The sequence below is a fragment of the Phycodurus eques genome, chromosome 6 (genome assembly GCF_024500275.1).
Source record: "Phycodurus eques isolate BA_2022a chromosome 6, UOR_Pequ_1.1, whole genome shotgun sequence".
Lineage (NCBI taxonomy): Eukaryota > Metazoa > Chordata > Actinopteri > Syngnathiformes > Syngnathidae > Phycodurus > Phycodurus eques.
In genome coordinates, this window is record NC_084530.1 from 23,667,528 (window position 1) to 23,686,994 (window position 19,467).

Sequence of the window (19,467 nt, forward strand, 5' to 3'; positions counted from 1 at the left end):
TTTTCAAACCTACTCATCTGTGAACGTCACAATTTCTCTTGTTTATTTTTATTATATTTTTAACCACATATTCATTGTTACATGTGGAATGTATACCTGGGATGTACTGCACATAATGTATTGTTTTACACAGTCTTGTAACTTCATTAAATGTGTGCTTCTGGAAATGTACTAAAAGTCTTGTTTTTTGTTTTATTAATGAGATCCTCTATAAAGTTTTAAACAGTAATATTACTCTCTTTTGAAAAAAGTTATTTTCCTCTGATGTGATTAAGTGAAATTATTTTTTATTATATATTTTATTGAAAATAAATTGTCTTAAATTTGCCGTCCAATAGAAAGTGTATGTATTTTCTTTCCCACCTAAATCCAAAACATGAATACATATTTGTGTTTTTTTGGGGTAAATACAGTTTAAAAATAGAAGAAAAAAATTCTCAAAATTGTGAATTATGGGGTTTTCAATGGACAGCGACACGTGTTGAGTGTTTTCTAATTTTATGAGAATAAAGATGTAATATTACCAGAAAAACGGAATATTAAAAGACCTGAGATGTATTTGTTTTTCTTTTTTTTAAGATTAAATGCAAGCGATGTATGAAATCTAAATTAAAAAATGCTTTTTTAAAAAAGAAATTCCAAAATGCCTTTTGCATTATGAAAATGTTTTTTGTTTTTAGTCTGAAAACGTTTTAAATCACAAAATATGACGTGTCATGTTCATTGGGCAAAGTTGTTGTTTTTTTTTTTAAGAAAGAAAATTGGAATAAAGTTGTCATATTAAAAAATATATTTTCATTTTTATGAGTTTTCATTTCACAAGAAAAAAATGTAAAAATATTCTTTGAGAGAAAGTGAAAGTGAGCCTGCCGGTATAAAAAGACTCCTCTTAGACTTGCTCACTCACTCTCGCACCACACGTTGACACTTCCGAGAGAGAAGACAGTCCAGATACTGTGTGTATGTTTGTGTGTAAGGATTGAGATGAAGATGACGACAAGTCTTTATGCTTCCGCCGTGATGATGGTGGTGATCATCATGGAAGCGTCCAGACAACACAGGGGGATGAGGTATACACACACATGCACATCTATCATGGAACATCTATGTAGCCATCCCTCATCTTTCTATCCATCTAACTATCCAGCCATCAATCAATGTTGTGTTGACCTGTCTTTTGTGTGTGTGTGTGTGTGCAGATTGTCCTGGGACCGATTGAAGTGGGGCGGATAATCACGTTCACTGATATTAGTGAAAACTCAGGAGTTCTATTCTACCCGCCTTACTAAAACTTGGGTCCACTCGCCCAGTTTCTATCGTAACTGGAATGGACGAACACACGTTAGAGGTGAGAGTAATCTAGAAATCAATCCAACTATCATCCATACTATTATGTTCATGTTGCGATTCCTTTATGTTTGTCTGCTATTGGTCCTGGCTCCCACTAGGTGTGACCTCTGACCCTTAGAGGACGCTTTGGAGGCTCTGTGCTGACATGGTCCAACATCTGCGACAAGCTGATAGGGAACACCCGGCTGGAAAAAGAAGTCAAGTAGGAGGTGCCACGAAAATTGGAAGGGGACCTGGAGGAACAAAAAGGGGGCGACAACTTTTGATTCAGATTTTTTTGTGACCTTTTTGTTTAAAGCCTTGGTGGATTTCAATTGTTGCTTCAGTATATTCAATATATATCCAAACGCAAAAGATTAACATGGCAGAAGAGATGGTTGTAAAATGTATTTTTTCATTCATAAACAACACAAGAAACATGAACATGTCTTTTATATTGTTAGACTATGAAAAAAAAACATGATTTTAAAGTCAAAATGTGGTCATAAATATTGATACATTTTAAAATATATAATTACATTTAAAAAGGTGTTTTAAATTACATTTGAAGAAACACTTATGTTTAATGTTGTCATTAAAAATATTTTTTCAGTTTGTATTTCCTGAAATAAAAAAGCTAAACATTTTTCGATCATCAAGTAAAAATTATTTAGAAATTTCTGACTGATAATTTTAAAATAAAAATGAAAAGTGGAATCTAATATAGAAATGTAATAATTAAATTTAAAAAAAAAATGAATGAGGATAAACGGTATAGAAAACGGATGGATGGAAAATTAGTTTGGAATTGAATTTTTAAAAATTATATATTGTATACAAACTATTTTTTACTTGCTGTATACAGAACTTGTTTTACTTCTAGTACGGTAAAAACATTTTTTTAAGTACCATTCAGTTGTGTTTAACTTAAGTACAGTCAATGTGCTTTTTCGGACTAAAACCTAGGCCTCTCATTTTTTTTACTGTATTTTAGTGTTGGCCATTTTGGTGTTACTTGGAGAGAGAAATATTTTTTGAGGTGGTGTAAAAAGTTTGTGAACCACTGACCTAAACAATAAATAGTTGGCTTTTAATTTTTGCAATTTTATGTTTTCACAACAATATATTTGTCTTTCTGAGAGCAACATTACACAAAAGAGTATAATGAAGTAAGACAGACAGAAATGTTTTTTGAGTTTGAATAATTTCCACCACTTGGAATAGTATGTGTGAAGAAATGCAGAATTTTATGACAATAAGGTTGAAATATTGCAAGATTAAAGTTGCAACATGATGTGACAAAACTGGTAAATGGAATAATTTTGTAAGGATCAAGTCCTATGTTGTGTGGAAAATAAATGTAACTTTAAAAGAATAAAGTTTAAAGATTCCAAGATATTATGTTAGGAATAAAAAAAATTGCAAAATGATGTGACAAAATTGGTAAATTAAAAGAATAATGGAGTCATTTTGTAAGGATCAAGTACGATGTTATGTGGAATAAAATAAATTGAACTGCAAGAAAAAGTTATTTATAGGTAGAAAAGGTTAAAACCCAACTGATCTCACTCTCATGGTGTCAAGAAATGTGACCTAGCAAAACCTTTAAGTATGTGAAAATGTTTTGAGATTGTGTGTGTGTGTGTGTGTGTTTGTGTTTGTGCATTAAGAGCGGTGCGCAAAGGGTTAAAGCAGCATACTGTGACGGTGACCTTAGTCCCTGAGCTCTCATAAAATGCTGGCTCGGATGCCTCGCCTCCTCCTGACCAGTGCAGCGCCATTCACTCTCAAGGCCTGCAGGTGAGTTTCTCTTACACTTTTTACTCTTAAGAAACACAACGGCTAACTTGAGACCACCTCCCTGCTGTTGATATGACTTTGTTGTAATATATTGCCCTAATATATATGTTATATATATTAGGGCTGTTATATATATGTTATATATATATATTAATTATGGTTGTGGGATGTATTTTTATTCAGTCTGTTAGTCTCATAGTGAGGTGTGCACAGTCCATTTTGTACTTAAATGTCCAAAATATGTTTAGTAGCTCCATAAACATTGAAAAATGTCTAAAATATCTTTACTACATTACTATAATATACTTTCAGCTACAGGCACATATTGCTTAAACATGCATTTTTGATATTTTTTTCATTTTACTAATGTGACAAGACACACATGAATAAATAAATACATATATGTGTGTGTGTGTGTGTGTGTGTGTGTGTGTGTGTATGTATATATATATATATATGTGTAAAATTATAAAAAGTAACATTTGTACTTATTCTAAAAATATGTGACTTGCCGGCGGCACGGTGGACGACTGGTTAGAGCGTCAGCCTCACAGTTCTGAGGACCCGGGTTCAATCCCCGGCCCCGACTGTGTGGAGTTTGCATGTTCTCCCCGTGCCTGCGTGGGTTTTCTCCGGGCACTCCGGTTTCCTCCCACATCCCAAAAACATGCATTAATTGGAGACTCTAAATTGCCCGTAGGCGTGACTGTGTGTGCGAATGGTTGTTTGTTTGTATGTGCCCTGCGATTGGCTGGCAACCAGTTCAGGGTGTACCCCGCCTCCTGCCCGATGACAGCTGGGATAGGCTCCAGCCCGCCCGCGACCCTAGTGAGGAAAAGTGGCTCAGAAAATGGATGGATGGATGTTACTTGCCCAAATAAACAGACGAACGTGTTAGAGCGAGTTCAGTTTTTCCTGAATGTTCAATAAAGTAGAATTTAAAAGCGGAATACAATAGGATATTGAAATCGGATACATTTTATAGTTTGGAAAAAATAGTCTTCGTGCATGCTTTTCCTAGGCACAGTATAAGATTTTTAGAGCATTCAACAGCATCGCGTAGGATTAAATGCGAGTCACGTGCAAGAATGTTATGTACACTTTACAGGATGATATAAAATTAGTTCTAAATAGTTAACAAGTACTCCAGGCGGCAAAAGTCAATTTGCATTTGTATGTTTGCAATCAGCCCCAAGCTTTGTTGTACGTTCAATGCTTTTAACGTTTGTTACCATTTTCGTGGAAAACAGTATTATTCACATTATTCATCACACTACTTTCATGTTCATCCAACAATATGTTATTAGTTAAGCTTTTCTGTTCATTTTGGCCATTTCCAGGGTTCCTTAAAAGACGTTTTTTCCCCCAGAGATTTTGTCCGATTGCTACCAAATTTGAACCACTTATTGAACAGATGGGTGACACTGAATTGCCAACGGTTATCATTTTGCGTCAGCCAAGTTAGATGATTGACTGGCTGTAAAACATGAAACTAATAACTCAGCTCTACAAGGTCAGAGCTACTTTCATTTAGGATTATCCAAAAGTGGCTTGGAAATGTTTGAAAATTGAGACCCCTAAGACAGTTTCCATTAGCCCCATGAAATTTGACAGGCATCTCGATCATGAGTCGACCCACAAAAAAACTCTCTTAGAAGCCAAGACTTAAGACACAGGAAGTCTGCCATTTTGGCTTGAAGCCGACATTTTAGGGTCATTTTTTTCGCCATTACCAGCGAACTAGAAGAGATTTTGTCCAATTGCTACCAAGCGTAAACTCCAAGCGTGTTTCCGCTAATAGTGTACAAGATGGAGCAAGGCTGTCACATCAACGTAGCGATGCTTGACGACATTTGCTTCAACGGCGTCGTGGGTTCGAAGGTCGCCACGGTCACGGAGCAGCCAGACAAGCAGCCGTGCGGGTCCACCGTCAGCTTCCACGACGTCTGTTACAAAGTTCACGTGAAGGACGGCTTCTTCTGCAAAAACACGTCAAGTCCTCGCCAGATTCTACTGGACCTCAAGTTAGTAAATTTTTTCGGACCCTCTTGTGTGTGTGAGTTGGTGGATTTGTATGTCAGTGGTACCTTTTGTACCACCATAAAATAGAATTTTACTCTTCCCAACTCCATTAATCCCAATAATTTGGTTTCATTCATAACTACATTAATCCTTAGAATTTGGTAGATTGTTAATAGGAAAAACAGTTAAAAAAAAACCAAAAAAAATGTTTTCCTCGGTCCCGCCTGGCTTTGTTTTCGTGTATGTGTTTACTGCTTTCTGTCCCTTTGTAACAGCAGAAAATGCAATTTTATTCTTCCCAACTCCATTAATCCCAATAATTTGGTTTCATTCATAACTACATTAATCTTAATCATTTTGTAGATTGTTAATAGGAATAACAGTAAAATATTTGTTTTAGGTCCCCCCTGGCTTTGTTTTAATGTATGTGTGTGTGCAGCTTTATGTCCCTTTGTAACAGCATAAAATGCAATTTTATTCTTCCCAACTCTATTAATCCCAATAATTTGGTTTTATTCATAACTACATTAATGTTAATAATTTTGTAGATCGTTAATAGGAAAAACAGTAAAATAATATTTTTAGGTCCCTCCTTGCTTTGTTTTCATGTATGTGTTTGCAGCTTTCTGTCCTTTTGTACCAGCATAAAATATAATTTTATTCTTCCCAACTCCATTAATAACAATAATTTGGTTTCATTTATAACTACATTAATCTTAATAACTTTGTAGATTGTCAATAAGAAAAACAATCACATTTTTTTTTTTTTTAGGTCTCTCCTGGCTTTGTTTTCGTGTATGTGTTTGTGGCTTTCTGTCCTTTTGTATGAGCATAAATATAATTTCATACCTCCCAACTCCATTAATCGCAATAATTTGGTCTATTTGCTCCCCACAAAATTGCAGTTCCCTGCTGGGTGTGTTTTCATGAATGTCTGTTCTTTCGTACCAGCCTAACAATAGGATTTTATTCCTGTTAACTACATTGTTTCTAATAATTTTGTAAATTGTCTATTCAAAAATATTGTGAGTGATTTCTTTTTTTTTTTAGTTCCCTCCTGGTGTGTTTTCATGTGTGTGTGTTTGTAACTTTCTGTCCTTGTTTACCAGCGTAAAATATGAATTCAAACCTCCTGACTCCATTAATTCCAGAATTCAAAGAAAATCATACTTCCCCGATCTGTGTTTTCGTGAATGGGAGTATGTGTGTGTGTGTTTGTGTGTGTGTGTGTGTGTGTGTGTGGCTTTTAATCCTTTTTTATAAAGTACAAAGCGTGAATGTGTGTATGTATGTGTGTAGCTTCAAGTCCTTTTTTAATAAAGTATAAAGCATAGAATACTGTAGAATTTCATGTCTAACTAAGTAAATATCAATAATTTTGTAAATTGTGAATGAAACAAAAGAGTCAAGTCCTTTTTTTGTGTGTTTTTAGCTTTCTGTGTCCTTTTTGTAACAGCATAAAACACAACTTGATACCTCTCAACTCCATTAATTCCAATAATTTGGTATAGTTGGTTTAAAAAAGGTGAGTTTTCATGAATTTCTGTCATTTTACACCATCATAAAATGTGTTGCTGGTACAAAATCTGTAAAAAGTTCTATCTAGCTATCTGGTTTTTTTTTTTTTCGTTTTTTTTTTGTTTTGTTTCCCCTTTCTGATTGTGTTTCAGAATGTGTATTTGTGGTTTTCTGTCCTTTTTGATGGACCTCAAAATTGTTTTAAATGACCCAAGCATGAAGCCTGCGTCTTTTAAAAAAAATATATAAATAAATCACAATAAAATCTTGACGTATTACCTCCTAATGCCTTTAATTACAACACAACTTGTCAAATGTCAATAATTAGCTGTTGACACTTTAAAAAAATGTAATAGTTGCCATACGTTTAGTCTTTACAACCAAAACAATAGTGAATGCGCCACATTTACATTATACTTTCTTTCTGATGGTAAATGTGTGTGCGTGTGTGTGTGTGTAGCAATTCCCATGCAAGGATGAATTATTCCTTACATTAATCACATGACACTAAACATGGTTTCTTGCTTATAATCTCTCAATAAAATTGCCGCCTGCCAGGAAGAGGCATTAAAACGGCATCACGTGACCCAGAGCCAGGCTTGCAGTCAATCTTTTAATTCCATTTTTTTACACTACACATTACGTGTAGTGTGTGTTTGGTTTGCTCTCGCTGAACTCTTTGGCCACTTGCACAGTTGAATTAGATTCAATAGAACTGTAAAAAAAAAAAAAAAAATGGAATAGGCTCCAGCACTCCCGCGACCTTTGTGAGGATAAGCGGCACAGAAAATGGATGGATGGATGGTCTTGCCCAACCTTTACTGAGCCAAGGCAAATATTTTTCATCAGGAATTGGCACATGGCTCACCACAAGACAAAAATGTACAAAAAAGTGGATACATGGGTTGCATGTCACTGCATGCTGCTGGCATAGATAGTTGAAGATACGTTATTTCCACCAATTCATTGAAATCTGATATTTTCCCGCAGCACACCTGATGATCTCTCATATGGCACACTTAATTTGACATATGTTAAATATTAAGTTTGTAGTTTGCAGCAATGCTGCGACAAATGATCATCATTTTTACAGTATCAATTCAATTCAATATGGATTATTATTGTTTCTGTCTGATGAAAATCATTTGTCAATTTGTAATCTTCAATTACATAGGTTTTACATACTTTTCTTCTACTATATACATTATTGTTTAGTTTTTCTGTATTTTAATATTATCATTAATATATTGTGATATTTGATTGTGAATTACCACCTATCATTTTCAGTTGAGTTGAGTTCAATACTATGGCAACGATACCAATTGTATCACAGCACAGCGTTTGCATGATAATCGATGCGATACATTATGATATCAATATAACTAAAAGTTTAGAGAAACAGATTTTGACTCAATTGTGGCTGGATACTGTATGGTGATAGGCAACTACATGATGCATCGCAATATCAATATTTTGCATTGTTTGGTTTTGTCCTGCAGTGGTATCATGAGGCCCGGTTTGAATGCAATCCTTGGACCTACCGGAAGCGGAAAGTCATCGTGAGTTCACCTGACTTAAAAAAAAAAAAAAGAAAGAAAGAAAAAACACATGTCTGCATGACTGTTTAATATTTTTTATGTCTTTCTGTAGTTTTTTGGATGTTCTCGCTGCGAGGAAGGATCCCTCCGGCCTCTCGGGGGAAGTTCTAATCGACGGAGCGCCGCAACCACCGAATTTCAAGTGTCTTTCAGGCTATGTGGTCCAGGTACCTTTTACGTCAATTTGTTATTAACAAGAAAACTGTTGTGCTAGTAGGGATGGACATTTGAGTAAATGTCCACGATTAACCACAGCTTCAATTATATTGTGATGTAACTAACGAGCAATTAATCGAATGTTGATTTACAAATTTCAGACTTTTCCAAACTTCTGTTCTCAGGCCGGCGGTGTATTCCCCAGTGTAATGACGTCCAGAGGATATTCCCTACCTAACACACGCATTTTCAGAAGGAAAGACTAAATCTATAATTTACGGCCTTCAACGTAACTAACATACACGTTTTGTCAACACTGAAGACAAGTTAGTCTTAAATGTTAGCATTTTCATAATGCTAACATTGAGACAGTCTGTCAAAGACAGTTTTGTCTCCTAGGGAAAATTAATGATTAATTAATCGCTTCATTGTCTTCTTTAAAAACGTGAAAAGCCCAGGGGATTTTCTGTAACTAACATACGTGTTTCCGTAAGCGTCTTCCACGAAACTAATGTACGCGTTTTTGCAAATAATGAAGACGATTAAGAGCCTTCAACAAATCTAACATTCATGTCTAATAAGCATCAATGACTGTTTCGACTCATCAACAAAACTGACGTTCACATATTTGTGAAGTTAGACAAACACATTTTCACAAAAATCAAAGCCAATTTTGATTTGGCGACTAAACGGATTTTCGTGAACAACTAAGATAAGTGGAATTGTTAGCAATTGCGTATTAATGTCACAAGATGGTGGCCAAGCGCTTAAAACGAAGAGGCTCATAAAGCACTAGCCATGCTTCTCGCATGTGCACAATCATGAACCCATGTTACATAAGCAACGGTATTAAGTAGTTTAATTATTCAACACATCAGGTTCATCAATAGTATTAACTAGCAATAATTGACATGACATACATGGGCAAACAAATATGCGCACTGGCACTTGACACAAATGGTATTAAGTCATTAAACTCTTTTTTTTTTGGGCATTTACACACACTAGTTTTTCCCTCTATACCAGGAGGACGTGGTCATGGGTACACTAACAGTGAGGGAGAATCTCCGTTTCTCGGCAGCGTTGCGTCTGCCCACGTGCGTGTCGGAGCGCGAAAAAGAGGCCCGCGTCAATCACCTCGTCGCAGAGCTGGGTCTCGCCAAGGTGGCTGACTGCAAGGTGAACCATTTCGTTATAGAGAAGATTTTTTTTCAGCAGGGTGATTTATTTATTTATATTTTTATTTGTTTTTGAAATGTTCCTGTGGTGTTTTTTTCCCAGGTGGGCACGCAGATGACTCGCGGCATCTCGGGAGGCGAGAGTAAGCGGACCAACATCGGAATGGAGCTGATCATCGACCCTCCCGTGCTCTTTTTGGATGAACCTACCACAGGCCTGGACGCCAGCACAGCTAACTCTGTCCTGCTGTTGTTACGAAGGTAGCGACTCAAACCAAGCAGTACTGTTGGAATACTGTGCAAACAAAGTCGGTACTTCTAAATTTCTTGTCTTACCAATGCTATAATGACCACAACTTAGAATATCAACTAGAACAAACATGCTTTCGGAAGCATTGTTGAGGAAACGATTTGGCTGAAAAACACCCCCAAAGCATTAGGATCCTCCCCCACCATGTGTGACAGTGAGGATGGTGTTTTTTTTTTTTTTTCTTTTTCAATAGACTGAAAGTTTGCAAAGGGTATGAATAATCTTGGACATTCCACTTTTCGTTCAAATGTAAATAAAAGCAGCAAAATCCTTTTTCCCAAAGTGATGCCATTTGTACATCGTCTTATTACAGTACCTTCTTTCAGACGCCTGTGTCACGTGCAGTCGAGAAAAAAACTTGCTGGTTGAATAGATGTAACCTTGAGTCAATCTTTGCCAGGGGTACGAATAGTTTCGGGCTTGATTGTATCTATCGTTTTTTAAAATGTTTGTGTTTGTACTGACTTGTGTGGCTACAGGATGGCCAACCGAGGGAGAAACATTATCATGTCCATCCACCAGCCTCGCTACTCCATCTACAGACTCTTTGACTCGCTCACCTTGCTGGTTGGAGGCAAGATGGCGTACCATGGACCGGCGCCAAATGCGTTGGACTACTTCGCAAACATCGGTGATCACTTGGTCTCTCTTTTAAAAAAATTGTTTTTTATTATTTCTTTTTTTTAAGCAATAAGTGTGACTCTTGCCAAGGCCCAATGATCCTAAACATGTCATCCATTTGACTGAAAAACCCTGACTCGCAAAGCTATACTGTTCCTCTCTCGTCTGGTTGGTGGTTGTGCCACTTGGCCCTAAAGAAAGAAAGGACTGTAATGACAAAAAGAAGACAATAAATTCCTGCGTCGGCACCATTAATAGAATATTCCCTTAAATTTTCTCAGTGAAAATTTAGTCACAAAATAAATGGATGTATTTTTGTAAACATTGCAAAAAAAATGTGATCAGCAGAAAACATCAACGACAAAAAGTGTTCAATGAAACGAACACGAACGGATTGAGTTCCACCCGTGTTTATTTTTGTCAACCTCCAATACAATTTAGTCTTCAACAAAACTAACATATATTTCCATAGCTGGTCTTTCATGAAGCTACCAAGCACATATCTGTCCACATCAAAGATTTGGTCGACGATTTAGTGAACCTCATGCATGCCTTTTCATAAACATCAAAGGCAAATTATTCTTCGGCAAACCTAACATACGTGGTTTCAAAAACAATTAATATAACACACAATTCTCATAAAAAAATGTAATTTAGTCTTTTTATTGAGCACTGAAGACTATATTCTTCAACGAATCTAACGTACATGTTTTTGTAAATATCGAACGATTTGGAATCTTAATTGAACCTAGCGCAGATGTTTTCATACGAATCCAAAACAATTTAGTCTTCAACGAACCCAACATAAACGGTTTCTTAACAAATACAATTTAGTCCTCAACAAAACTGGCAAACATACATGTTAGCGTAAGCTTCAACGATGATTTAGTCTTTAAATAAACGAACATACACGTTTTTGTAAACATCAAAGAGTATAGAGCACCAAGCCAATAAACATTAAAGACAATTTAGCCTTCAACGAAGCTGACGTCTGTAAACATTAAAGACGGTTCAGTCTTGTCATGGCTTTGGCCAGTGGGGTTGCCCAGGGGTCAAATTTTGCTCTACAAATCACCTTGCCTTGCCTCCTTCTCTTTCCTTCAATGAAGCTGACGTGCACATTGTCATAAACATCAAAGGCCATTCAGTCTACAATAGACCTAACGTACACGTTTTCGCAAACTTTTAAAGACCATTTAGTCCTCATTTAACCGAGCATACAGTACATGTTTTTCTAAACATCAGAGAAATTAGTCTTTGGCTTTGTCTTTCAGGATATTCCTGTGAGCCCCACAATAACCCAGCCGACTTTTTCCTGGATGTAATCAACGGAGACTTCGCTGTCATCAGCAGGTCCAAAGTCAACCTTCCTGAAGGTGATGCCCTGATGTAAAACAATTGTGGCCCCCGAGCCAGTAAAGTTTGCCCCGGCCTGGTCTAAACCTTCACGTTTCCTGGGTTAGATTTGGACTTGGAGCAGGCGACGAGCTCCAGGAAGAGCGTGGAGGAGCGCCTGGTGGAGGAGTACAAGAACAGCAGCTACTACAGCGACACGCTCGCCCAGCTGGAGCGCATCGCTCAGGATAAGCGGCACTCCCCGCCGTCCACCACGCGCACCGTCACCTACAACAGCTCCTTTGTCCACCAGCTCCGTTGGGTGCTGCGCAGAACCTTCCAGAACCTCATGCTGAACCCACAGACATCTGTGGCACAGGTACACACCTCCACCTCTAAACAACATTGGATTCTTAATTTTGGAGTTAACTAACTTAACATTTGTTTTGGATTTTTATGTAAACGTAAAAAGACAATTTAAGTCTTCAACTAATGTGACTTTCACGTTTTTGTAAACATTACAGACTATTTACACTTCAACGTACTTGAATTTTGTGTTTTCGTAAACATCAAAGACAATTTTATGTTCAACCAACTGGACTTAACGTGTTTTCTTAAAACTTCGAAGACAATTTAGTCTTTGACCAAGTTCACTTTCATAGTTTCGCTCAAAGAAAATGTATACTTACGGTATCATGAACTTGACTTTCACGTACTGTAACAATAAAACAACAATATAGTCTTGGACGAACGCGTTTTTGTCAACAATGACGGCAATTTAGGCTTTTGAGGAACCTAAAGTTTTTGTAAACATCAAAGACAATTTTGTTTTACAAACTTAAAAATACGTATTTAGGTGAACATCAAAGACTTCAATGAACCTAACATGTTTTTATAAACGGTACGTGTTTTGGAAAGACAGTGCGCATATTGTAAACACTGAAGACCATTTAGAATCTTCATCAAACATCAGACAATTTGGAATCTTCATTGAACCAAACATATGTTTTCATAAACATCAAAGATGATTTAGTCGCCGATGAACCTAACCTGGCCCGCTTTTTGGTGGGATCAACACGACTTTTCAAAGCCTTGAGAAGTCTCCTCACTTTAAGAATTATTAACAGCCAATTGGGCCCAGATAAAACCCCATAATCCACCCAGCGGGGATCTGGACGACGCGGGCGCCGTAATCGGCTTTTGTGACTGCCGTGACCCGACTCTTGCCTCCTTTGGGCCTGATATCATATCTTGCCTGAGCCCCGAACCCAACCCCCCCCCCAGCATGGGCGATGCATCACATGACGCCGTCACAATCCGTCACTCCAGCGCCTTAGATCTTATTAGCTGATCCCTTCACCCTGGGAACCGCTTAGTCCTGTCATAATGTGTCAATTGTTGGGATTAAAATTTGTCCTTTTTTGCTTTTCTCACTCTCTGCTGTCAAATCCCCACTCAAACATCCCCTCACCACCACTGGTGGAGGGGGGAGGAGGGGGTTACTGTCCGCCCTGCCACCCTTGTATAGAGTTACTATTGGATAAAAGCACAAAAATCAGAGGCAGAAAATCTTAAATCTCTGGTCTTGACCTTCCAATTTCAAGTTATTGTGGCCGAAATCAAGCAAGTTAAGTCGAGTCCCCACGAGTAAATTCATTATTAAGCAACTTATAAATCAACTCATACAGTCTTGCGTTGCATGTTTGCACTCACTATGTCGGACTGTCGGGTGTCTGCTTGTCTGTCCTTTCTGTCCGTTCCGTGGTGAGATTCTCCAAAACGAATGTTCGAAAATTTGTGTCAATGTGTACGCAGGTGGTGGTGCACGTTATCCTGGCTTTCATTGTGGGGGCCATTTTCTTCAGAGTCAAAGATGATCAGAGCGGCATCCAGAACAGGTGAGCAGTTTGCACGTGAAGCGTTCATCTCGTTTGTACAACCCCAATTCCAACGAAGTTAGGACGTTATGTTAAACATAAATAAATACAAAATACAATGATTTGCAAATCAGGTGCAACCTATGTTTAATTGAATACACTACAAAGACAAGATATTTAATGTTCAAACTGATAAACGTTACTGTTTTTAGCAAATAATCATTAACGTAGAATTTTATGGCTGCAACATGTTCCAAAAAAGCTGGGACAGGGTCATGTTTACCACTGTGTTAACGTCACCTTTTCTTTTAACAACATTCAATAAACGTTTGGGAACTGAGGACACTAATTGTTGAAGCTTTGTAGGTGGAATTCTTTCCCATTCTTGCTCGATGTACAGCTTCAGCTGTTCAACAGTCCGGGCTCTCCATTGTCGTATTTTACGCTTCATAATGCGCCACACATTTTCAATGGGAGACAGCTCTGGACTGCAGGCAGGCCAGTCTAGTACCCGCACTCTTTTACTACGAAGCCACGCTGTTGTAACACGTGCAGACTGTGGTTTGGGATTGTCTTGCTGAAATAAGCAGGGGCATCCATGAAAAAGATGTTGCTTGGATGGCAGCATATGTTTTTCCAAAACCTGTATGTACCTTTCAGCATTAATGGTGCCTTCACAGATGTGTAAATTACCCATGCCATTGGCACTAGCACAGCCCCATACCATCACAGATGCTGGCTTTTGCATCCATAACAGTCTGGATGCTTCTTTTCCTCTTTGGCCCGGAGGACACGAGGTCCACAATTTCCAAAAACAATTTCAAATGTGGACTTGTCGGACCACAGAACACTTTTCCGCTTTGTATCAGTCCATCTGAGATGATCCCAAACCTTGGACATTCTCAGTCTGTCTCTCTTTTCTCCTGGCTCGCGCTTATTGCTCTGCAGTAACAGTACGTGTAGAAAAACAATCAGCACAAAATCCCGCGATATAACGAATAACCAAAGATGTATTTTCGCTTTATTCGCTTCCCTCTGCCGTATGGCGCAATGCAGCATTGCATTCATTCCTATGGGGACTCGCTAATCCTCTTAACGTGGGCACAAGCTGGTACTCACAAGGCCAGCCAAGCACATCTGTGACCTCAACCTGTGTCCCTCGAGGACGCCACTTGGGGTCACAGAGTGCAAAGCAGTTCTCACGTCTGTCTTCTTCTTCATCTTCTTCCAGGATGGGGGCGCTCTTCTTCATCACCACCAACCAGTGTTTCAGCACAGTGTCGGCAGCCGAGCTCTTCATCGCCGAGCGGAAGCTCTTCGTGTATGTTGCCATTTAAGAATTGTGTGTTTTGAATATACAGGATCCGAGTAATGGAAGAACCCCCTCCACCCCCACCAAAGAAAATATTTTTGTCATAATAATAGTAATAGTTTCAACTCCAAACTATGATCCCAAAACATTCTTGTCATTTCAAACTCATCTTTTACTATGAACCTGAAAAATAAATTGCTTTACACATCATTTGATTTTTAAACAATGCAGTGAAGTGATGAAGTTGCAACGATGCTGGCGTATATGTTAGGTTTTTATGTCTCAGAAATATTTTTTGTCTAAATGGATGTCCATTGTTGTACCACAACTATCGCAGACAAATTCCTTGTGTGTTATTGTACATACTTGGCAAATAAAGAGGGTTCTGAATCTGATTCTGACTTGACAAACCTAAAATATATATTTCATAAACATCAGAGACAATTTTAGCATTCAACAAACTTAAAATAATTATTTTTTTGCGAACATTAAAGACAATTTTAGTCTTCGAAACACTTGAATATTTTCGTCAACATTACAAAGACTAAATCGAGTATGCAACACATACCTAAAATATGTATTGTAAACATCAGACAATTTTAGTATTCGAAAAACTTAAAATAAGTATTCTCGTAAACATCACAAAGACTCATTTGAGTAGTTGACAAACTTAAAGTATTTTTGTGTAAACATTCAAAGACAATTTTAGCCTTTGACAGACTTAAAATACGTGATTTCTGAAATATGAAAGACTTATTTGAGTATTCAACTAACTATAATTTTTGTTTTTGTCAACAATTTTCGCCGTTTGTAAAAAATACCAATGACTACTTTTCTTGTTGGCCATTTTATGATGTGTTTGACTCAGTGATGCATCGATCGCCTCATTTCTTAAAAACATAGTGAATGTCGCAAACTTACTGTACCTTACAAGCTAGCCGTTAGCGGCCGATCAATTTCACCACTGCACGGCAGCAGTAACGATCCGGAACTTTCTCTTCGGCTTTCTCCGGAGTCGACCCCGCGGCATGTAGGCCCGCCACTGGGATTTTCTGCCACGCTACTGTTTGCTGTCAAGTTGGCCGACCATAAGTTCGGTCGTTCCATCGTTCCAGAACAGCACACAAAAAATCCGCAGGCACGTGAGAGTGGGGATGTTGTACAGCTGATAGTTGCAGTTCTGTCCTACAGACATATTTGCGAATGGCGAGCGTTTTACTGTATACGATGTGTGACTGATTGATGCTGCTGTTGCCGCAGACACGAGTACATCAGCGGCTACTACAGGGTGTCCGTCTACTTCCTGTCCAAGGTGCTGTCCGACGTGGCCCTGCGCACCGTCACCTCCGTCATCTTCAGCTGCGGCGTATACTTTATGATCGGTAAGACCATCTCTACGACAGTTCAATTTTGTCCCTCCGGGGACACCGTAGGTCTCATCCATTGGATTCCGAGGCGAGGGAAATAGGAATTTGTTTGGAATCATGAATAAAGTTTGAATGTTGTCGCGTGTAAACGTCAACAGAGGCGACACTCGTTTTCATTCTTCTCTGTCGATTTTTGGACCTTGTTCAGGGCTGAAACGCAGCTTGTCCGCCTTCTCGGTGTTCACGCTGACGGTGACGCTGGTGGCGTACACGGCCACCGCCATGACCATGGCCATCTCGGCAGACCAGACGGCGGTGGCGCTCGCCAACATCTTCATGACCGTCACCTTCGTCTTCATGATGGTGAGGGAACATCCACGCGGAAACGCACCATTATTAGTGTTGTCGTAGTATCATCGTATTGGATCACACCGTATTGCCCATGAAGCTTTTGATGATAATCTCGTCATACTATTTTCTGAGGAATTTTATTTTTTTTTTTTTTTTAAGTTACGAGACTTAAGTCAGAAGATATCGACGTCTCGTGAGAATGAAGTTGCAATTTTACATTGTAAATGAAATTGTAAGGCGAGCGACCCGTTAGCACATCCGCCTCACAGTTCTGAGGACCGGGGTTCAAATCCCGGCCTCGCCTGTGTGGAGTTTGCATGTTCTCCCCGTGCCTGCGTGGGTTTTCTCCGGGCACTCCGGTTTCCTCCCACATCCCAAAAAACATGCATGCTAGGTTAACTGAAGACTCTAAATTGCCCGTAGGTGTGAATGAACATTTTTCAATCAACATTTTTGCTTATTTTATGACGTGTTACGGACCAAACCGGTAACTGAATCATATTCAGTTTATATTTGTAGATTTGTTTTTTGCAGTCAATTTGAAATAATGTCCCATTTTCTAATAAAAAAGATGGAAATTAAAACTAGTTTTTTTTTTTTAATCCGATTCATCGATTGATCAAAAAAAAAAAAAAAAAAAAAAGATAGGTGCATCAATTATTAAAATAATCGTTGGTTGCAGCCCTACATTGCAGCTTTTTTTTGTTTTGTAGATCTTCTCAGGTCTTCTGGTGAACCTTCCGAGCATCATGGACTGGCTGGCCTGGCTCAAGTACTTCAGTATTCCTCGTTACGGACTCGCCGTAAGTCGAGCTTGACGCAACAAACGTTTCTTGGTCTTTTTGTCTCTCACTTTGGACTTTTGGACCTTCAGGCCCTGAAGGTCAACGAGTTTGTGGGGTTAAAATTCTGCCAGAGCGCCAACATGTCCGCCGCCGTGACCAGCTGCAACTGCAGCGTGGCGACCACCGTTGGACTGACGTGAGTTTAAAAAAAAAAGTACAGTTGTAAATTAGAACAAACTTGTCTAAGTAGCTATCGAAATTAATTTAGCTATCTAAATAACTACATTTATTTTACTGTTAATAAATATTTAAATAAAAATGGAGAGCCCGCTTGTAAAGTCTTCAATAATAAATAATAAACTGTAATTTAAAAAAAATAAAGTGGTAAATTTACAAGAAGGAGGTTGTAATTTTATAAGAATAAAGTTGTAATTTTCACGACGTAAACATTTTTATTTGATGGGAATAAAGTGGTAATTTTAGGATAAAAAAGGTTGACATTTTACAGAATAGCGTTATAATTTTACAATCATAAAAAAAGGTAATTACGGTTATTAAAGGTAATTTTTACGATCATAAAGGAGTAATTTTATGGGAATGAAGTTATAATTTTACTAGAAGTTGTAATTCTATGAGCATAAAAGGGTAATTTTCCGCGAATAAAGTTGTAATTTTACTAGAATTAATTTGTAATTTTGCGAGAGTAAAGTGGAAATTATAAGCGCATAAAATGTTGTCAGAGATAAAGTTTGTAGCACCCTTTTGAGAATCACGGGTAGAGAATGTAGTGACCGAGTAGTTTTTTTTTTTTTGTTTTTTTTTTTTGGGTGGTTTTGTTTCAGATGTACCGGGGAGCAGTTCCTGGACTATCTAGGGATCCAGTACGGCATGTGGGGACTGTGGGAGAACCACGTGGCGTTAGCCGTCATGCTCGTGGGCTTCCTGCTCATTTCCTACCTGAAACTTCGCTACATTAAGAAGTTCACTTAAACATTTTTTATTTGTTTTATGTCAATCATTTAGAAGGAAATTGTACAAAAAGTTCAATTTGAAAATGTTTATTTATAAATATTCACATTGGATCCCTTATTTTAAAAGTAGATGCGATTTCTTTTTCGTATTTGTCACTCAAGATTTTTTCTTTTTTGTATTTACCTCAGCAGTGAACATTTGTAATTGTGGATGAAACATTTAATCAGTATTGTTTTTGTATTGTTTCAAACAAGTTGTACAAATATATTCATGTATAAATGTCATTACGAAAACTCAAAACTTTTTTGTTTCTTTTGTTGTGTCTTATTTAAAATGTATATTAGCCGGACCTAAAATGTATTATATTTATGAATGATATTTAAAGGGATCTAAAAAAAATAACATATTGTATATATCCTGTAAATACATAATACTATATTTAAAACATTTAATAATCAAACAATATCAATATTGTATAAAAAAACAGGATTCAATTCCATATTCATTACAACACCAATAGTGTATTAAATAAATAAAACTAGAAATAGATTTTACATTATATTAAAAATGATATACTATAATAGAAATAAAATAGATTAAAATTATATACCAAACATAATAACCTAAATTATGTATTAAATACGTTTATGCAATAACATTATTGCACAATACATAAATTGTACTCAATTTAATATTAATAAATATTGTACCACAAATAATGTATCAAATTAAAACATTCTTAACATTACTCAAAAATGTAATGATGTCAATAAATACATAAAATAGCAAAAATGGCTGTACTTATAAAAAAATATGATAAATACAATTTGTAAATAAAAACATTATTACACAATATCTGTAGTCATTTATTTTTTTGTAATTAATCAAAATATAATACAAATAGATGTAAAATTATCAATTAATACAATATATAAT

At 37.3% G+C, this 19,467-nt stretch overlaps 1 protein-coding gene across 1 annotated transcript; it reads left to right on the plus strand.

Moving 5' to 3' along the window:
• Nucleotides 1–1,996: 1,996 nt before the first annotated feature.
• On the plus strand, nucleotides 1,997–18,816 carry abcg2d (ATP binding cassette subfamily G member 2 (JR blood group)). The gene is made up of 16 exons (XM_061680507.1): nucleotides 1,997–3,129; nucleotides 4,931–5,153; nucleotides 8,169–8,228; nucleotides 8,320–8,434; nucleotides 9,450–9,602; nucleotides 9,705–9,862; nucleotides 10,391–10,542; nucleotides 11,807–11,908; nucleotides 11,996–12,246; nucleotides 13,683–13,765; nucleotides 14,976–15,065; nucleotides 16,317–16,438; nucleotides 16,632–16,786; nucleotides 17,488–17,577; nucleotides 17,649–17,755; nucleotides 18,402–18,816. Exons 2-16 carry the CDS (start codon nucleotides 4,939–4,941, stop codon nucleotides 18,547–18,549), a joined length of 2,001 nt encoding a protein of 666 aa, XP_061536491.1. The 5' UTR covers nucleotides 1,997–3,129; nucleotides 4,931–4,938; the 3' UTR covers nucleotides 18,550–18,816.
• The last annotated feature ends 651 nt before the right edge of the window (nucleotides 18,817–19,467 follow it).

Coding starts and splice junctions, on each gene's coding strand:
- abcg2d (XM_061680507.1), top strand. CDS start 4,939: ATGGAGCAAGGCTGTCACATCAACGTAGCGATGCTTGACGACATTTGC. Junction 17,578..17,648: donor TTCCTCGTTACGGACTCGCC/GTAAGTCGAGCT, acceptor TTGGACCTTCAG/GCCCTGAAGGTCAACGAGTT. Junction 17,756..18,401: donor GCGACCACCGTTGGACTGAC/GTGAGTTTAAAA, acceptor GTTTTGTTTCAG/ATGTACCGGGGAGCAGTTCC.